Below are 17,874 nucleotides of genomic sequence, written 5' to 3' on the forward strand. Positions count from 1 at the left end.
TATAATAATTCGTAACCATCCTCGTGGTGGATCAGGGCCTGATCAACCAGGCTGTCACTGCTGGCCGCACGTAAATCGACGTACGAGCCACAGCCCAACTGGTCCGGTACCGACTTTAGGTGGCTGTCCAGCTCCTTGAAGACAGCCAGGGGTCTATCGGTAATTCCCCTTATGTATGCTAGGAGGTAGTTGAACCGTCTTGAGCCCCTGACACTGTGTTACCCCTGCTTTTCACTGGGGAGATGTTGCATTTCCTGCCGAGTTTTACGCTTTCGTAGGGAGTAATTTTCGTGTGCATATTTGGTACTAGTCCCTTTAGGATTTTCCAAGTGCATATTATCATGTATATCTTCCCGCCTGCGTTCCAAGGAGTAGAAATCAAGGGACTTCAACTGTTCTCAATAATTTAGGTGTTTTATCATAATAGCTGTGTTGAAAGTTCTCTGTAAATTCTCAGGGTCTTCAGTTTCACCTGCGTTGTAAGGGGCCGTTAGTGTACGGTAATATTCCAGCCTAGAGAGAATAAGTGATTTGAAGAGAATCTTCATTGACTTGGCACACCTAGTTTTGAATGTTCTAATTATCCACCCTGTCATTTTCATAGCAGATGTGGTAGATACTTTGTTGTGATTTTTGAAAGTGAAGTTCTCTGACATTATACCTCCCAGGTCCTTCACATTAGTTTTTCGCTCTGTTGTGTGGTTGGAATTTGTTTTGCACTCGATACAGTTTTTATTTCCTCGAGTTTTCCAAAGCTGAGGAATTGAAATTAATCTTCACTGAACTTCATAATGTTTTCTGAAGCCCATTTAAAGATTTGGTTGATGTCCGTATGGAGATTTGCAGTGTCTTCGATGATGACACTGTCATGCAAATTCGGGTTTCATCCGGAAAGGAGGACACTGCCATGGCTAGTGTTGTACTTTTTCGTCACTGCAGCGGGTATGGGGTGAAAGAGATTTGCTAGTATGGGAATAACCTCGACTGAAACACTTCACCATGTGTTGTCAGTTACAACACTGCTACAGTGCCTAGCCCCTGAGGCTACAGTGTTCGTTCAGAATATTTACCGTAGCAGGTTCCAACACACGTTCGGGATTGAGTAATGTATTGGTGAAGGAATGAGGCAACCAAGTTTGTGAAAATAATTCCTTTTATAACTGTATTTGTAACTTAATTAGCATGTTTTTTTTTGTATTTTTTTGGAGAAGCCAGACACAAACTTGATGTTGAGCTAATATATTCCGGAGAAGAATGTTCAAAACTATGGCAGTTGTATAATACAAACAATACTCGCATTCCCATGGACGAACGGTCATGCTTGAATTTATAGTTAGTGGAGTATGGTATACGATCCTTCTGTAACAGGGCCGTTCTGAGTCCTCGGATGACAGTGCAGGGTAGTGATAGTGGCGGGTCAGAGTAAACCTTCAGTTAACACTGAGACTGGGGAAAACTACCAAATTAAGTCTTCTGGTGATATTTGGGTTATTGATGAGGCCACGATGGATCACTGGATACCGTGGTGTAACTTAGGTCATGGTGGATCCCTGAGCACCGTAGTGTAACTTACGCCTGGGCGGATCCCTGGTACTGGAGTTACCATGGGATATTAACGTTACTCGCTAACATCCCATGATAACTCGTTAAGCCCAAGTTGTCTGGTAGACACATGAAACAAATTAATAACAAGTCATAGCAAAATTTGACCATTTACAACTGTTGATCACAGTTGAAACCTTCATACAATCAGGAGGTAAATAATGAATGACTGAACAAGGTGTTTCAACGAGGACTGCGGGTATGTACGAATCTATAGCTTGTAAATATCTTCAACAGTTGAGGAACCGAGACAGAGACCTGGACGACCTGAGGCACACTAATCTCTCCCTGACGGATCGTCTGGAGGCCTACAGCAGGAACTCTTCCTCTCCGTCCATGGGTCACACCTCCCTCCAGAATGAGATTGATATGAGCGATCATGAAGGTGAGTGAATCAAGAGTTAATGTCTCCAGTGAAGTAGTAGTGAAGGATGTTTATAACATCATGGCTGGACCACGATGATCTTGACTGTTTTTCCTCAACAAATGGCTTGAATTGTGCATGCCTTTATCTGAAATTCACAACTGACCCATAATTCGGAGAAAAACTTAGCTGTTTTATTCTGTCCTTAGTGATCATCTGGGACGGACGAAACTGATCAAGTTTACTCTAAACGGGAGTTAGCTGCCAAAAAAAAATGGGTATATTTAATAGTCAGTATTCTAAATTATAGGAAACATTTGTAAATTCATGGAAAAAAATACTTCTTGTAAGAAAAGCAAATAACACTGAGGTTTCTCTGGAGGTTCAGTATTAATCTGCTGGAATCAGTTTTACGGTTTAATAACCCATCTCAAAACTCAGAAGTGAATGCGGATAATTTTGTAACTCTGTGCTTTGTAAATTAACTAGAACAATTGATTACCTCTTCAGCATTCACCTTCTCACCTTTCACCACAAGAAATGGCTTCCGTTATTCCTTCCTACCCCCCACCTCATCTCTTTCCATTTCTGACCATCAATCCTCCCCCCCCCCCATCCTAATTTGATCTGCTTCCGTTTTCATCTCTACCCAGTTTATCTGTCATTCTCTTGTTTTCATGTCTTACCCATTTTTTTTTTTTAATCTGCTCCTTTCGATTTGTCCACTTCCCTTTAATCTGTCCAGCCCTTTTCATATTGCACACTTCATTTGCCTTGCTCCCTGTCTCTTAATTTAACCTCTTACCCGTATATAACAATTTCTCTAATCCTTTACTCTCGCAACACAAAATGTAGTTTGACGTTTCATCAGCCTTAATGTAATGCTTCAGTGTTCTTGTTATATTGCCTCTGCTTCTTTGATGGATGTTGTTCCACTTACCTCATGTTTGTCTCCCGTAGTGTCTCGGCCACACTCTCACCCCAGCATACCAGAGAACTTACTTGACCTGGAGGAGGACGACATCATAGAGTGCGACGACCCACTCTTCCCCTCCACCGACTCTGAATCACTCAAGACGGTGAGCACCTCTACAGACTACTATTTATTATTTTCTGCTGCCACTCCGTCTCCTTTTTTACTATCAAGGCCGGACTTTAACATAGGCTAACCAAGTCATAGCTTAAGGCCACAATGTAGTGTTGCCTAGGTCGACTTTCATTTTTTACCATCTGGACAGTTTAGGCCTCAGAAGGTCAAATTCCGGCCTTGGTCACTGCTACGAGTACTGTACCTCACTGCACGCCTCTCTTCTAAGCTTCTCTAATAAAAATTACTTTAGTTATAAAGAGACATTAGTTGCACGTAAGACACACATCTTTGTCATTCATACCCTTTAATTGCCTGTATTACATTTCTGCTTTAATGTATATCTACGTTGTTTGAGTGTATTATAAATTGTGTTGTGAAATTTGCACTGATGTTCGTAAGGCCCTATACAAACTTTCTTTTTTCTATTCTTTTAACTATTACAACAATCGGTGTCCTTAGTTCGAAGACTCAGTGATTAACTTAGTGTTGAAGTGACACAGGTTTAAGGTGTTCCTCACTTTGCCGCTATTATCCACTACAGTTAATATATTTATCCTGATGAGACAAATAGCATTAGCAAATAAGTATCAAATAATTTAACTTTATGATAGTTACTGTCCCCGGGATCAATGACTTATAATTAATAATGAATAATGAAAATAAAAAAGTTACATTATCTAGAGGCACACACAAACAAAACGATATTTAACAAATACCACGGTGGTACTTGTGCGTACATATAGTTACTGGAGCTAGAAAAAAAAGCTAGTGATTCTTTTATAAATTTGCGCCGGTAGCGAGACGCTGTGAACCTCGTAGAGGGTTTCCGGGACATAAAAGATTAACAAGTAGCAGGCAAGATAGCAAAGACAGTCACTGATTTAATGAATCTTGGACTACCTCACGGCTTTCACATCTGGCAAAGTTAAATTCAAAGCTCAGTTAATCTTGTCAATTTATTTCAACTATTTTAATTACAACATCGAAGAATATATTGCGAACATTTACTCAGGATCAAGGGGAATTGAGGGCAAGTTAGCATGTGCACCTACCAGTATATTAGACTCAGCGGTTATGTGAAATCAACCTGTATGCTAATGCTGTACGTGCCAAGTCTCGTAATGGTCAGATTTGGCGATAAATAGTATAAAATACCTATACCATGGAAATGTAGAGGCAAATACAGTGTCATGCGTACCTTTATTAACTACGTTTCTCCCACACAGTGGGTTTTATCAATTCACAGTGTTTGTGACTTGATAAAGACCACTGTGTGAGAGAATCGTAGTTAATAAAGACTCAAGTTACACTACATTTGTCTTTTATTTTTCCAATGTCAGATTTATTGCCTTGTATAAAATTTGATTTACATGCACTTAAGTAGCCCTGAACGGCTAATAAGTTTAACGCTTCTGTTAATATAAAGTAATTCATTACCTTTGATACTTGGGCTAATATAAATGCTAGAAATTTTGTATGCGTCTCTAAGGAATTAAAAAAAAATGTCCCCCACTTAAAAAAAAAAAAAAAAAAAAAATTATCTTTACCTTACACAATTCTTAGAAAAATACATATACGTACAGTAAAGTGACTCGGAATGCAATACACGAAGATGCATAACTAACGAGAGGTCATGTTAATTTGAAAAACTTATCATTAACCTTATATATATTAAGTTTTGCATATTGCATTAACAATACTAGGCAAAATAATTTTTTTTGTGCATGATGCTTCTGTAATTAACTAGCTAAGAAGATATTTTCAGTTTATTGCATGGCTTTTTCAGTGTTGTAGTGTAAACCTTCATATCTTTAGTTTAGACAGAGAAACATTGTTTTATTGCTTATTGCATTGTTGACAGTATGTGATTTTCATTATCTAATATCATTTCTTTGTTTCTTTTCAAGGGCACAACTAGTGTAAGTGACACCAGCAGCAGCCTGATATAGTTCCCGGCACCACATTAGTAGTACAGTCTCACTTCACATTAAATTGGGCTTAAACGCTGGCAAGAATTTAAACAATTCTCTCTCAACATTAATATTAATCACCGGGACGTCAATGCTTGATATATTTTATTTCTCTTCATTCAAATATTTCTTTTTCTAGATTTCATTTATTGGTTTTGATTCTCACTGATACACTCAGGGTTTTATTTTCTATAAAATAGCTTCTGAGGTGCTGCTAATAAAACAATGCTGGATATTGTCTTTGGTTTTGTAGTGATGTAGCGGTGTTTGTAGTTACTACTGGGTATCTTAGCCTGAATAATATAAGAAATTTAATATTAAGTTGGTATCAGTGCACGCCTTTATTGTGTCACGAGTCGGTTACATTATAATACACTGGTAGTTTGGCTTAAACATCCCCTTAAGGAAGGTAGTTTGATGCCGGTGACGAGTTCTTGATCTAAGGAACTGGATTTGCTTTCTCCCCCCTCCTTGGAGGAAACCAAAATGCCTCCCATTCCTCAGGCACTATATGATCCATATGGGTTTAACGCTTGCCCCTGATTAAAATAAATAAAAATTTATTTAAACAACATGTTTAAGGTTAGCGTCTACACAAATTATTGTGACATGGTAGCATTACATATCTTGTGTGTTGTACAATGTGAAACTAAAAGCACAGCATGCAGGACAGTAGCCCAATTAATGTAGCCATATGCAGGCATGTAACTATATTGGTAAGTGTCTGTTCTTGTCGGTATTCAAATTCGTCAACAAGTTCAGTAACAAAGCAGACATCTGTTTACTTAAACACTAATTTGAATATTGACATTAAGTAGGGGAAAAAATAGCACCTCGTTATGAAATTATGTTAAGTTCTTGTATATTTGACAGTTAAATAATGACAAATATTACATTAGTCATTAGAACTATGTAATCACCGTTAGGTTTAGATCTGTTTTAATAAAGTCTTGGTGAAATACATTCTAGGAGTGACTCTAGTGGTTAACCCCTTTGTCCCCCTACAGCTGCGACATGAAGTTGTGGATGCTGTCGGTCAGCTGCGTGTGATGATTGACCAGTTGAGACACAGACGCAGAAACTCACTTACCTCGCTCTCTACCAACTCCTCCGATGAACTCACTCCTGATAAACTTAAGGTGAGTGATTACCTCTGCAATCTACATTATTTATTAGGAAAACTTTTATATTGGCCTAGAAATTTAGCTGAGATGTAAAAAAAAAAAGCCCCACACAGAAGACACAAAATAGTGTACAAGAATTATCTCCTGGATCGAGACAGAGCTGTTATACAACAGTTTGTATAAATATTGGAAGAGTTAACAAAGAGGAAACAAGGGCACATGGACAACTAATTCGACATAAGGTCTCCTTTGAAGAGGTTTAGCAAGCTAATACAAGCAATATAAGGATACAGAGGTATGTAAATGGAACTTGGTGAAGGGTAAGATGAACATGAGCATTGCAATAGGCTTACTGGTCTGTTAGTAGTAATAGAAGTGACATTGTTATTTGATGGCAGAGTTCACAGTTTTAAGGAGAATTCTTGCTAAATATTTGAGATGATGATAATAATGGTCTTGAGGAAATATGTTATAACCAGGTAAATGAACATTAAGTTGATTTAACCTAAACATTCTCCAGTTATTTCACAGTAACCAGTTTAATATAATTGTCACGTGGTAACTTACACAACCTAACATCATTGAGGTAGACACACCAGCACCAAAAGTTTAAAGCAGACCAGAAGATACACTTTTCTAGTTATTGCACAGACTCCAACAAAATTTGTGCCTACACAGCCTAAACCCATGAAACTTTCCATCCTTTGTGAATTATTATGTGAACAAATCACCTGCAGGAGGCCTACAGGGCCTTACCTGAATTATTACCTGCAAGTAATTTGGGTGAGGTAAGTGGGACTCAAGTCACAGCTGGTCGCTGAACTGTAACTCCCTCGATGCCCACTTCTTCACCACTCTCACAAAAAGCTAGACCTGACATTAAATTAATAATTGTAATACTAAAACCAGCTACTCTAGTAAATTAAACAGACATATTCTCTAGTTATCCCCTAGTTCCCTATTCCCTAGAGCACTCAGCTCGCACACTGAAGTCCGGCGTTTGAATCTCCGGTACGGCTGGAAAACATTAGGGACGTGTTTCCATAAGACACCTGCTGTCCCTGTTCACCCATCAGTAAAATGAGTACTTGGGTGTTAGTCGACTGGCGACTGGTGTGGGTCGCATCCTGGGACAAAACTGACCTAATTTGCCCTATGTGCTCAGCATAACAAGCGGCTTTCTATACAGTAGTATGTCATTGATGCCAACTAGGACTGTATACCTTGTACATGTACTTGCAGAAATAAAGATATTATAATGTTAAAAGTTTGAAGCCGATCAGAAAATCAGTTTTCCACTAACAGATATGATTCTAATGATCCCAATAATTTTTTTTTAGCTATCAGTAACATCAAATTTGCACCTACTCAGATTATACTTATGGAGTGTCATCCATCTTATAGATTTGCATCGTCAATAATGTTTGGAAGCCAATCTGAAGCATTCTTTAGTTTTGAATAGAAAATGATTTTCACTGTTTAATAAATTGGTAAATTAGGACTTTTGCCACCCCATGGCAGTGTGAGCCATGCCACCCCATGGCAGTGTGAGCCATGCCACCCCATGGCAGTGTGAGCCATGCCACCCCATGGCAATGTGAGCCATGCCACCCCATGGCAATGTGAGCCATGCCACCCCATGGCAGTGTGAGCCATGCCACCCCATGGCAGTGTGAGCCATGCCACCCCATGGCAATGTGAGCCATGCCACCCCATGGCAATGTGAGCCATGCCACCCCATGGCAATGTGAGCCATGCCACCCCATGGCAATGTGAGCCATGCCACCCCATGGCAGTGTGAGCCATGCCACCCCATGGCAATGTGAGCCATGCCACCCCATGGCAATGTGAGCCATGCCACCCCATGGCAATGTGAGCCATGCAAGTGTGAGCCATGCCACCCCATGGCAGTGTGAGCCATGCCACCCCATGGCAGTGTGAGCCATGCCACCCCATGGCAATGTGAGCCATGCCACCCCATGGCAATGTGAGCCATGCCACCCCATGGCAATGTGAGCCATGCCACCCCATGGCAATGTGAGCCATGCCACCCCATGGCAGTGTGAGCCATGCCACCCCATGGCAGTGTGAGCCGTGCCACCCCATGGCAATGTGAGCCATGCCACCCCATGGCAATGTGAGCCATGCCACCCCATGGCAATGTGAGCCATGCCACCCCATGGCAGTGTGAGCCATGCCACCCCATGGCAATGTGAGCCATGCCACCCCATGGCAATGTGAGCCATGCCACCCCATGGCAATGTGAGCCATGCCACCCCATGGCAGTGTGAGCCATGCCACCCCATGGCAGTGTGAGCCATGCCACCCCATGGCAGTGTGAGCCATGCCACCCCATGGCAGTGTGAGCCATGCCACCCCATGGCAATGTGAGCCATGCCACCCCATGGCAATGTGAGCCATGCCACCCCATGGCAGTGTGAGCCATGCCACCCCATGGCAGTGTGAGCCATGCCACCCCATGGCAGTGTGAGCCATGCCACCCCATGGCAGTGTGAGCCATGCCACCCCATGGCAGTGTGAGCCATGCCACCCCATGGCAGTGTGAGCCATGCCACCCCATGGCAATGTGAGCCATGCCACCCCATGGCAATGTGAGCCATGCCACCCCATGGCAGTGTGAGCCATGCTACCCCATGGCAGTGTGAGCCATGCCACCCCATGGCAGTGTGAGCCATGCTACCCCATGGCAGTGTGAGCCATGCCACCCCATGGCAGTGAATATTGGGTTAATGAAACAGTGGTGATAATTTTAAGTCTACCAGATGAGTCTTCAAGGAGGGTTCATTGCTGTGGTTGAAGAGGCTTGTAATTTAGGGAATTGGGCCTTTGAATCTTCTTCCTAGGACCAAACTTAAATGCCCTTCCCCACTCAGTTTTTCCCACCCCACCTCTTATCCCCTTCTCTCCCCTCTCCTCTCTTTCCTACTTTAGGTGTTTGGGGATCTTCCCTCGGAAATTATAGCTCCTGGGTCAAAGAAAGAGAATCTTTGTCCATTCCATTCCGTTGAGGCCCTTTGATCATCTTGGGATGTGCTATCTGCTCTACGGGGTTCCGGAAGGCGGCTTTGCGTGTCCTTAAGTTGGTGGGTGCTGGAGGCTGCCTGTCGGTTCCTGGAGGTAGCAGCAGCAGCAGAAGGAGGATGTATAACTTGTGACGAGCTTCCGACCACCCTGTTTTTGTCTGCCGAGGTGGCTTGGTGGATGTGAGGTCATCGTTAAATATCGGTTTTCTGGCATGGGTTTCATGCAGCATCTACACTACCAGTTACACTGAGGGTCCTCTCAGATGCGGAAGGGGGATAAACTATCTGTGTGTGTCTCCTTGGAGCTATGAGTACATTCACAACCTTATCATGGAGACATATCCATGAACTTCCTCCCTCCCGGGTAACACCTCGTTGCCCACCTCCGGTACCGAGGTTCCGACTGACACTTGATTCTGGCTTTCCCCTCTACAGTGCCTCGATTTGAGGATCGTCCGTACTACTGAAAACACTAACTCCTGTACCTCGTTCAAACGACCAAACAACCCCAGCCTGTAACAAGGAAACTAAACCTGTTACCTCTCGCTCTTGTTCCCAGAAACCCCTCAAGGGAGGTTCCTTGATGCTGGTGAGGGGCTCTTGATCTAGGGAATTGGATCTGTGCTCCAATTTCCTGAATTGAACCTGAATACCTTCCATCTCCCCCCCCCCCACATGCGCTGTATAATCCTACGGGTTTAGCACTCCCCCATGATTATAATAATGTTCTCAGAAACGAACTGCTCAACAATTTCTTCCCTTACAATCTGTCTCAACGCTCACACTCGTCGATTAAATTGTTTAATTTTCAGCAGGCGTCTCCGACAGACTATCTTTCAAATCATAGTATCAGCAAGGCGCTCTTGCGACGAGTTTGATTAAATATTTCATGTTCTCAAGAGTAGTGTATGTATAGTCAACGCTGAGCAGATCACGGGGAGACATTGCACAGTAAAATCCCAATACTTAGGGAGTAATGCCACTTTTATATCACAGGGAGTTGTCCAGTTCCTTTTCCCCGTACCATAACAGAGAAGGCGTTCTATACTCTCGTCTGGGATATCGAAGGATAGTTCCAAGTGTTTCACAAACACTGACTTATGTCGGTCTGGTCATAACTCTAGAGGTGAGAGCATGATGGAGTTGGTCATATTTGGTATCACGTCACTACTATGATTTTTAAACTAATTATTTTGAATTATGTGAGTAAATTACCTGCATGAAATTTACAGGGTATTACCTGAATTATTATCTGCAAGTAATTTGGGTGACATAAGTGGGACTTAGTCACAGTAGGTCGCCATACTGTCACTCCCTCGATGCCCACTCCCACAAAAAAGCTAGACCTGACATTAAATTAATAACTACAATATTAAACATTAATACCAATAACGGTAAATTATAAAATAATGTGAACTGTATATGATTAGGCTTGCTGGGTACACAAGAAATTCGTATAACGACTTGCCATTTAATTACTGGATCATAATTATTTTATGAAAACTCGCCCTAATGCTACCTCTACAGCTAGGATTTATGATGGCCAGCACAAAAACTACTGTACATTATGGGCCTCTTCAAGGGGGGCTCCTTGTCGTGGTGAAGAGGCTCTTGGTCTGAGGAGTTAGACCTGTCGGTCTCCTTCCTCAGACCGAACCTAATTACCCCCCAATCCCCCCTTCCCTATCCCATCCTCCCCTTTTTCCTTTCCTCCTCCCCACCCCTCCCTTTTGCCCTTCCTCTTTTTGGCCTTTGGGATTTTTCCCACAGGCACTCAAGTTCCTAGGTAGGGGAAAGGGTACCGGGGTCCATCCCATTCCGTTGAGGTTCTTGGCGGTGGCTTAGTTTGCCGTAGAATCTGGATCGCCTGGGGATGTCCCGATCCCTCTCCGGTATCCCGGAGGGTGGCTTTGGGTGTCTTTCGGGCAACGAGTGTATCTCTGGAAGCCACCTTTCAGATTCTGAGGGTGGTGGCCAAAGGAGTTATGCTTTGTGGTGGATATCTGGCCGCCCCCTCTTTTGTCCACTGAGGTAGCTCGGCAGATGTGAGGTTGCTATCCCAGATTGCTGGTTTACTGGCATGAAGGGTAGGGTATGGCATGGGTTCCATGCTGCATCTGCGCTACTTGTGGTGCCGAGGTCCTCTTGGGCACAGAGGGAGATTTCCGGCCCTGTCATTCCTCCTGGGAACTATTCCTCCTTGCTCCCCCCTTTTTTTTCTTTTTTTTCTTTTTAGTTTCTTTTTAGTTTTTTTTTTCTTAAAAAAACAAAGAAAAGAAGTAACCTAACCATGGAGAACCCAGTCCATGAACCTACTACCCCTGAGCCCCTTCTTGATGCCGCACCCCATTCTGACCCTCGTTTTTTGACCACTCTTTGGACACTCCTGATGCCCCTGTATCTCTTGCTGGTGCTGTTTCCTCACCTGCTTTAGGTACTGGGGTTTCGACTGACTCCTTCGATTTGTCTGACCTCCGCTCTCCTTTGACTATGCTTCTGGCCTCTCCCTCTACGATGCAGCAATTTTTGAATCGCCAGCCCATTTCACGTCGGACCAACTCCGGTCCCACTCCTAAACGCCAATGACAATTGCCTGATGATACTTCACCACCTCATTCTTCTCAGAAGAGATCAATATATCAAGCACTCCCTTTCCATGCTCAGTTTCGGAATGCTCAATGGACTAAATTCTTTACTTTACGACCGACTTCCTCTATTACCTATCTTTCCGACCATAGTATTAACAAGGCGCTCCTCCGCCATGTTGGTAGAGATATTTCCTTTCATGCTCTGAAGAGCAGTATGTGCATCATCACTGTTCAGAATGCTACCCAAGCTCATGATCTTTCTCTTCTTTCACATATCGATACTATTCCTGTCACTATTGAAAAATATCATTCCCTCAATTCTTGTAGTGGTACTGTCATTCTGCCCCCATACCATAGTCCAACAGAATTTTCAGGCATGTGGCAATGACATTCTTGAACAGCTGGAACTCTAAGATCTCTCAATCCTCAAGGTAGACACTTATGTCCTTCTTGCCCGCGGGCGGAGACGATACCCTTGCAATGTGGCTCGATTAACTTTCGAGAGCCAAGAATTACCGTCCTCTGTTTATGTCGCAGGACATCGGTTACAAGTTCAAAAGGTGATCCCTACACCACAACAGTGTAGAAATTGCTGGCAATTTGGTCACCCAGAGAAATATTGCAGATCTATAGCCGAATGCCCAGTCTGTGGTGCCAATGACCATTCTAATATGTCTTGCAGTCGACCTCCCTCTTGCCTTAATTGTCATGAGGCACACCCTTCATACTCTCGCCATTGCCAGATCTACTTAAATGAGCATGAAATCCGTTGCCTCAAAGAGGCAGAAGGTCTCCCTTATGCTATGGCAGTTTCTCATCTCCACCTCCAAGGGAGACTACCCCATGTTTCTTATTCTCGTGTTTCAAAACGTCCCCCCCACTTCTGGGGTCCCATCTTCTGCAGCCTCCTCTGTTGTTACCCCTCCCATAGTTGCTCCTGTATCTAATTCTTTTGCTGTCCTGGGTTCAGACATCCCTACTTCAACACCTCAGTCTGTTCTGACATCTTCAAGTTCTCCCTCATAAGCCCCGGTATCGACAAGATCTTGTACAACACCTTCAACCAATCGCCCCTCTACTTCTCAGAAGTCCAAAAAATCCCCTTTGCTCAAATCTTCTTTGCCCCCTCCTTCTGCCCCCACATTTTACCTTTCCAGTCTCTGTACCTGGGTCTTCCCCTCTCACTGGCTCTATTACAAGTGTGGAGGTTCGCCGCCCTCCTCGTTCTGTGCCTTCCTCCCCTGTCCCCTCCCAAGTCTCTCCCTCTTCTGCCGCCTCCCAGGCTTCTGCCTCTTCTGTCCCCTCCCACACTTCTTCTCCAGTTCCCAACATGCTTTCGTCCCCCCCTACTTTAGTACAGTCCATTACTGTCCCAATCTTTACTTACCCTCCTCCTTCTATCTCCAATATTGTCTCCCATACAACGTCTTTGAATTCAGAAACATTTGATGCTGTTTTAGAATATATTGCAGAGACTAAACCTTCAATGGACACTGATCCCCCTCCTGTTCCTTCTCTTCCCTCTCCTCCATCTCCACAACTCCATTCTTTGCAATGCCCCTTTCCTTTGCTTCTTGAACATTTTCCGATACCACCGCACATACTTTTCTAACCCCTCTAGTCTGTAGGTGCCCTTACCTGCAGATTCATAAGAACATAAGAACATAAGAAAGAGGGAGCACTGCAACAGGCCTACTGATCCAAGCGGAGCAGGTCCATGTTTCCTCCCGGATTAGACCAATGACCCACCCCCCGAATTATCCCAATGACCCACCCAGTCTGGTCATCTCCACTCAAGGATGGAGCACTGTACCAGACCCAGCAGCACAAGCTAGTCAGGTCCAACTCACACCCACCCACACCCACTCATGTATTTATCTAACCTATTTTTAAAACTACACAACGTTTTAGCCTCAATAACTGTACTCGGGAGCTTGTTCCACTCATCCACAACTCTATTACCAAACCAGTGCTTTCCTATATCCTTCCTGAATCTGAATTTTTCCAACTTGAAACCATTGCTGCGAGTCCTGTCTTGGCTGGAAATTTTCAGCACGCTATTTACATCCCCTTTATTTATTCCTGTTTTCCATTTATACACCTCGATCATATCCCCCCTAATTCTACACCTTTCGAGAGAGTGCAGATTCAGGGCCTTCAGTCTATCCTCATAGGGAAGATTTCTGATACATGGGATCATCTTTGTCATCCTCCTTTGTACGTTTTCCAGAGCATTATATCCATTCTGTAATACGGTGACCAGAACTGAGCAGCATAGTCTAAATGAGGCCTAACCAAAGATATATAGTTGTAGAACAACCTGAGGACTTCTATTATTTATACTTCTAGATATGAAGCCAAGAATTCTGTTAGCTTTATTGCGAACACTAATGCACTGTTGTCTTGGTTTTAGGTTACTGCTAACCAGAACTCCTAAATCCTTTTTGCAATCGGTAGTATTAAGATCTACATTATTTAGTTTTTATGTGGCATGGCTATTTAACTGTCCAACATTTAGAACTTTGCATTTGTCAATATTAAACTGCATCTGCCACTTCTCTGACCATTGCGTCAGTCTAATCAAATCATCCTGGAGTGCTCTAATGTCCTCATTAGAATGAATTGGACGGCCTATTTTGGTGTCATCAGCAAATTTGCTCATGTCGCTATTTATTCCCTCATCTATGTCGTTTATGTAAATTGTGAACAACAACGGGCCCAACACTGACCCCTGAGGAACACCGCTTGTGACGTGCCCCCATTCTGATTTCTCCCCATTTATGCAAACTCTCTGCTGTCTATTTGTCAGCCATGACTCTACCCAGGAAAAAATTTGTCGTCCTATTCCGTGTGCCCAAAGTTTCCTCAATAGCCTCTGGTGTGGAACTCTATCGAAAGCCTTACTGAAGTCCATTTACACAATATCATATTCATTACCATGATCTACCTCCTCAAACACCTTAGTGAAAAAAGTTAGTAAATTCGTAAGACAGGAATGCCCCTTTGTAAAACCATGTTGAGAATCATTAATCAATCTGTGCCTGTCAAGATGGCTACGAATTGCTTCGGCAATTATTGATTCCATAAATTTTCCCACTATGGAGGTAAGGCTTATTGGTCTATAGTTCGAAGCCAAGGACCTGTCACCTGCCTTGTAAATAGGCATTACATTTGCCATTTTCCACTTATCAGGCACTATGCCAGTTTGTAGTGATATGTTAAAAAGATTAGGCAAAGGTATGCTAAGTTCCTCTTTACATTCCTTTAACACCCTTGCAAACAGTTCATCAGGGCCTGGGGATTTGTCAGGTTTTAGTTTCTCTATTTGTCTGAGGACCATGTCACTAGTTACCGCAATCGTACATAGTTTATTATCGTCCTGTTCTACGTAATCTATTATTTTAGGAATATCGCTAGTATTTTCCTGGGTGAAAACTGAGAGGAAGTAGGTATTTAGAATTTCACACATATCTTTATCACTGTCAGTGATCTGACCAGAGTTACTCTTAAGTGGGCCAATCTTGTCCCTAATCTTACTTCTGTATACCTGAAAGAACCCTTTTGGGTTAGTCTTTGAATCCCTTGCGACCTTAGCCTCATAATCTCTTTTTGCTTTTCTTATTCCTTTTTTTTATTTCTCTTTAATTGAATATATTGATTTCTTAACTGCCCATCCCCTCTTGATATGCCTATATATGCCTCTCTTTTGACCAGTGAGATGTTTTAATCTATTGTTGATCCATTTGGGATCATTTTTGTTAGATCTAATTTCCCTACTTGGAACAAAAGTTGTCTGGGCAGCTAGAACTTTGCTCGTTGCCAGTCATGGCCTATTTACAGTGGAATATCTGCAGCTTCAGGGATAATCAGGGTGAGCTTCAGATGTTGCTTTCCAGGTTTTCCCCTGTTGGTGTTTGCTTACAAGAACCAAAATTACACTCGGCTCTTTTCCAACATATCTCGGGCTATAATTTACTGTATTCTTCGGATCCTTTCTCAGATGGGACCTTGAATGAAAGTGCCTGTCCTCTATGCAATGATATTCCGTACTGTCAACTATTTGTACATACCTCGCTGCATTACACCGCAGCCCATGTCCACTTGAATAAGTGGTTTACGATATGTTCTTTATATCTCCTCCTGGGACATTATCTATCCCAGATTTTGCCTTTCTTGTTTCATCCTTACTGCCACCACTTCTATTGCTTGGCGATTTTAATGCCTACCATTTCCTCTGGGGGGGGGGGGTCTCACTGTGACTCGTGTGGCATTCAGTTGGAGGCTTTTCTCGCTTCTCACCCCCTCCATGTTTTAAATATGGGTACCCCCACCCATTTTGATCCTCGTACTCATACTCTCTCTTGCATCGATCTCTTGGTCTGCTCTTCCTCCACTGCACTAGACTTCGCCTGGTCGGTTCTACCGGATTTGCATGACAGCGATCACTTTCCAATCATTCTTACTTCTCCTTCATATTCACCACCTCTTCGTAGCCCTCGCTGACAGTTTGATCGAGCAAATTGGGACCATTACTCGCAACTAACTGCTTTTAGTGAGGTTCCTTCTTCATCCTCCATTGATGAACTTTTACACCTCTTCTCGACATCAGTTTTAACTGCAGCTTCTCATTCTATCCCCCAAAACCTCAGGTAGGCATTCTCAGAAGTGTGTGCCATGGTGGTCTCCTGCCTGTGCTCAGGCAGTACGTTTGAAACGCACTGTGGGGCAGGTACCAGTACAATTGAACCACAGAGAGACTTCTTGATTTTAAGCAGAAGCTAGCGGTTGCTTGCTGTGTCATCCGTGACGCTAAACGCACTTGCTAGCGAGATTGTTTCCACCATCACCTCGGCTTCCTCTATGAGTGCAGTCTGGAAAAAAAGTACAGAAACTGAGTGGTAAACACTCTCCTGACCCGGCTCCTGTTTTGCAGGTTGCCGGTGTTGATATAGCAAACCCTCTTGACACTGCCATTGAAATTGGCAGTTATCTGGTCTGTATTTCTCAGGGGCACCATCTATGCCCCTCGTTTCTTTCCTCAAAGTCTGCCAGAGAGCTAGCACCCTTGGAGTTTTCTTCTCACATTGAAGAACCGTATAATGTGCCTTTTACACTTCAGGAACTGGAGGCAACACTCTCAACTTGCCGATCATCGGCAGCTGGGCCTGACGACATTCATATTCGGATGTTACAACATTTACATCAATCAGCCCTTGTAGTCCTCTTACACCTCTTCAATCTTATTTGGTCACGGAATTCTCCCCCAGCTGTGGAAATCTGCCATTGTTCTCCCTTTCTGCAAACCGGGTACTACGGGACATGATGCCTCCCACTATCGTCCCATTGCTCTTACCAGTGCAGTTTGCAAAGTGATGGAACATCTGGTAAATCGACATTCAATGTGGTATTTAGACACACACAACAGTCTCTCCACTCGTCAGTGTGGCTTTCGTAAGGGCCGTTCTACCATAGACCCCTTACTATGCTTGGATATGTATGTTCGTAATGCCTTTGCAAATAACCACTCGGTTATTGCCGTATTTTTTGACCTCGAGAAGGCATATGATACAACTTGGAGGTATAATACTTTGGCCCAAGCCCACTCCTTAGTCCTCCGAGGCAATCTACCATCCTTCCTTAAAAACTTTTTAACTGACAGACATTTCCGTGTTCGGGTTAATAATGTGCTCTCCCCAGGCTTTGTCCAAGCTGAGGGTGTTCCTCAGGGATGTGTTCTGACCACAGCACTTTTTCTCCTTGCTATAAATGATTTGGCCTCTAGTCTTCCATCCAATATTTGGTCATCACTCTATATTGATGACTTCACTATAGCTTGTGCAGGCGCTGTCACCTCATTACAGTTTCTCTCCAGCATGCAGTCGATCATGTTTCCAATTGGGCCACCACGCATGGGTTTAAATTTTCCAGTACCAAAACTCGCCAAAATTACTTTCACTAGACGCTCTGTCATCTCCGATCATCCTTTGTACCTCTATGGCTTGCATATCCCTGAACGTGATAGTCAGGTTTCTAGGCCTTCTCTTTGACTGTAGGTTATCCTGGAAACCTCACATTACCTCTCTGAAGGCAAC

At 43.3% G+C, this 17,874-nt stretch overlaps 1 protein-coding gene across 2 annotated transcripts in view; it reads left to right on the top strand.

Annotated features, from left to right (window-relative positions):
* LOC128684095 (bicaudal D-related protein homolog) overlaps window positions 1-17,874 on the top strand; it is a 651,241-nt gene that overhangs the window by 624,671 nt on the left and 8,696 nt on the right. Inside the window, exons 6-9 of one of the 2 annotated variants that reach the window (XM_070089940.1) lie at window positions 1,840-1,987; window positions 2,927-3,045; window positions 4,964-4,975; window positions 6,034-6,165. In XM_070089940.1, the coding sequence (XP_069946041.1) occupies window positions 1,840-1,987; window positions 2,927-3,045; window positions 4,964-4,975; window positions 6,034-6,165 (411 nt within the window). The remainder of the gene's footprint in view (window positions 1-1,839; window positions 1,988-2,926; window positions 3,046-4,963; window positions 4,976-6,033; window positions 6,166-17,874) is intronic. The other variant, XM_070089947.1, reaches the window with a different exon arrangement.

The sequence above is a fragment of the Cherax quadricarinatus genome, chromosome 3 (genome assembly GCF_038502225.1).
Source record: "Cherax quadricarinatus isolate ZL_2023a chromosome 3, ASM3850222v1, whole genome shotgun sequence".
In the NCBI taxonomy this organism is placed as follows: Eukaryota; Metazoa; Arthropoda; class Malacostraca; order Decapoda; family Parastacidae; genus Cherax; species Cherax quadricarinatus.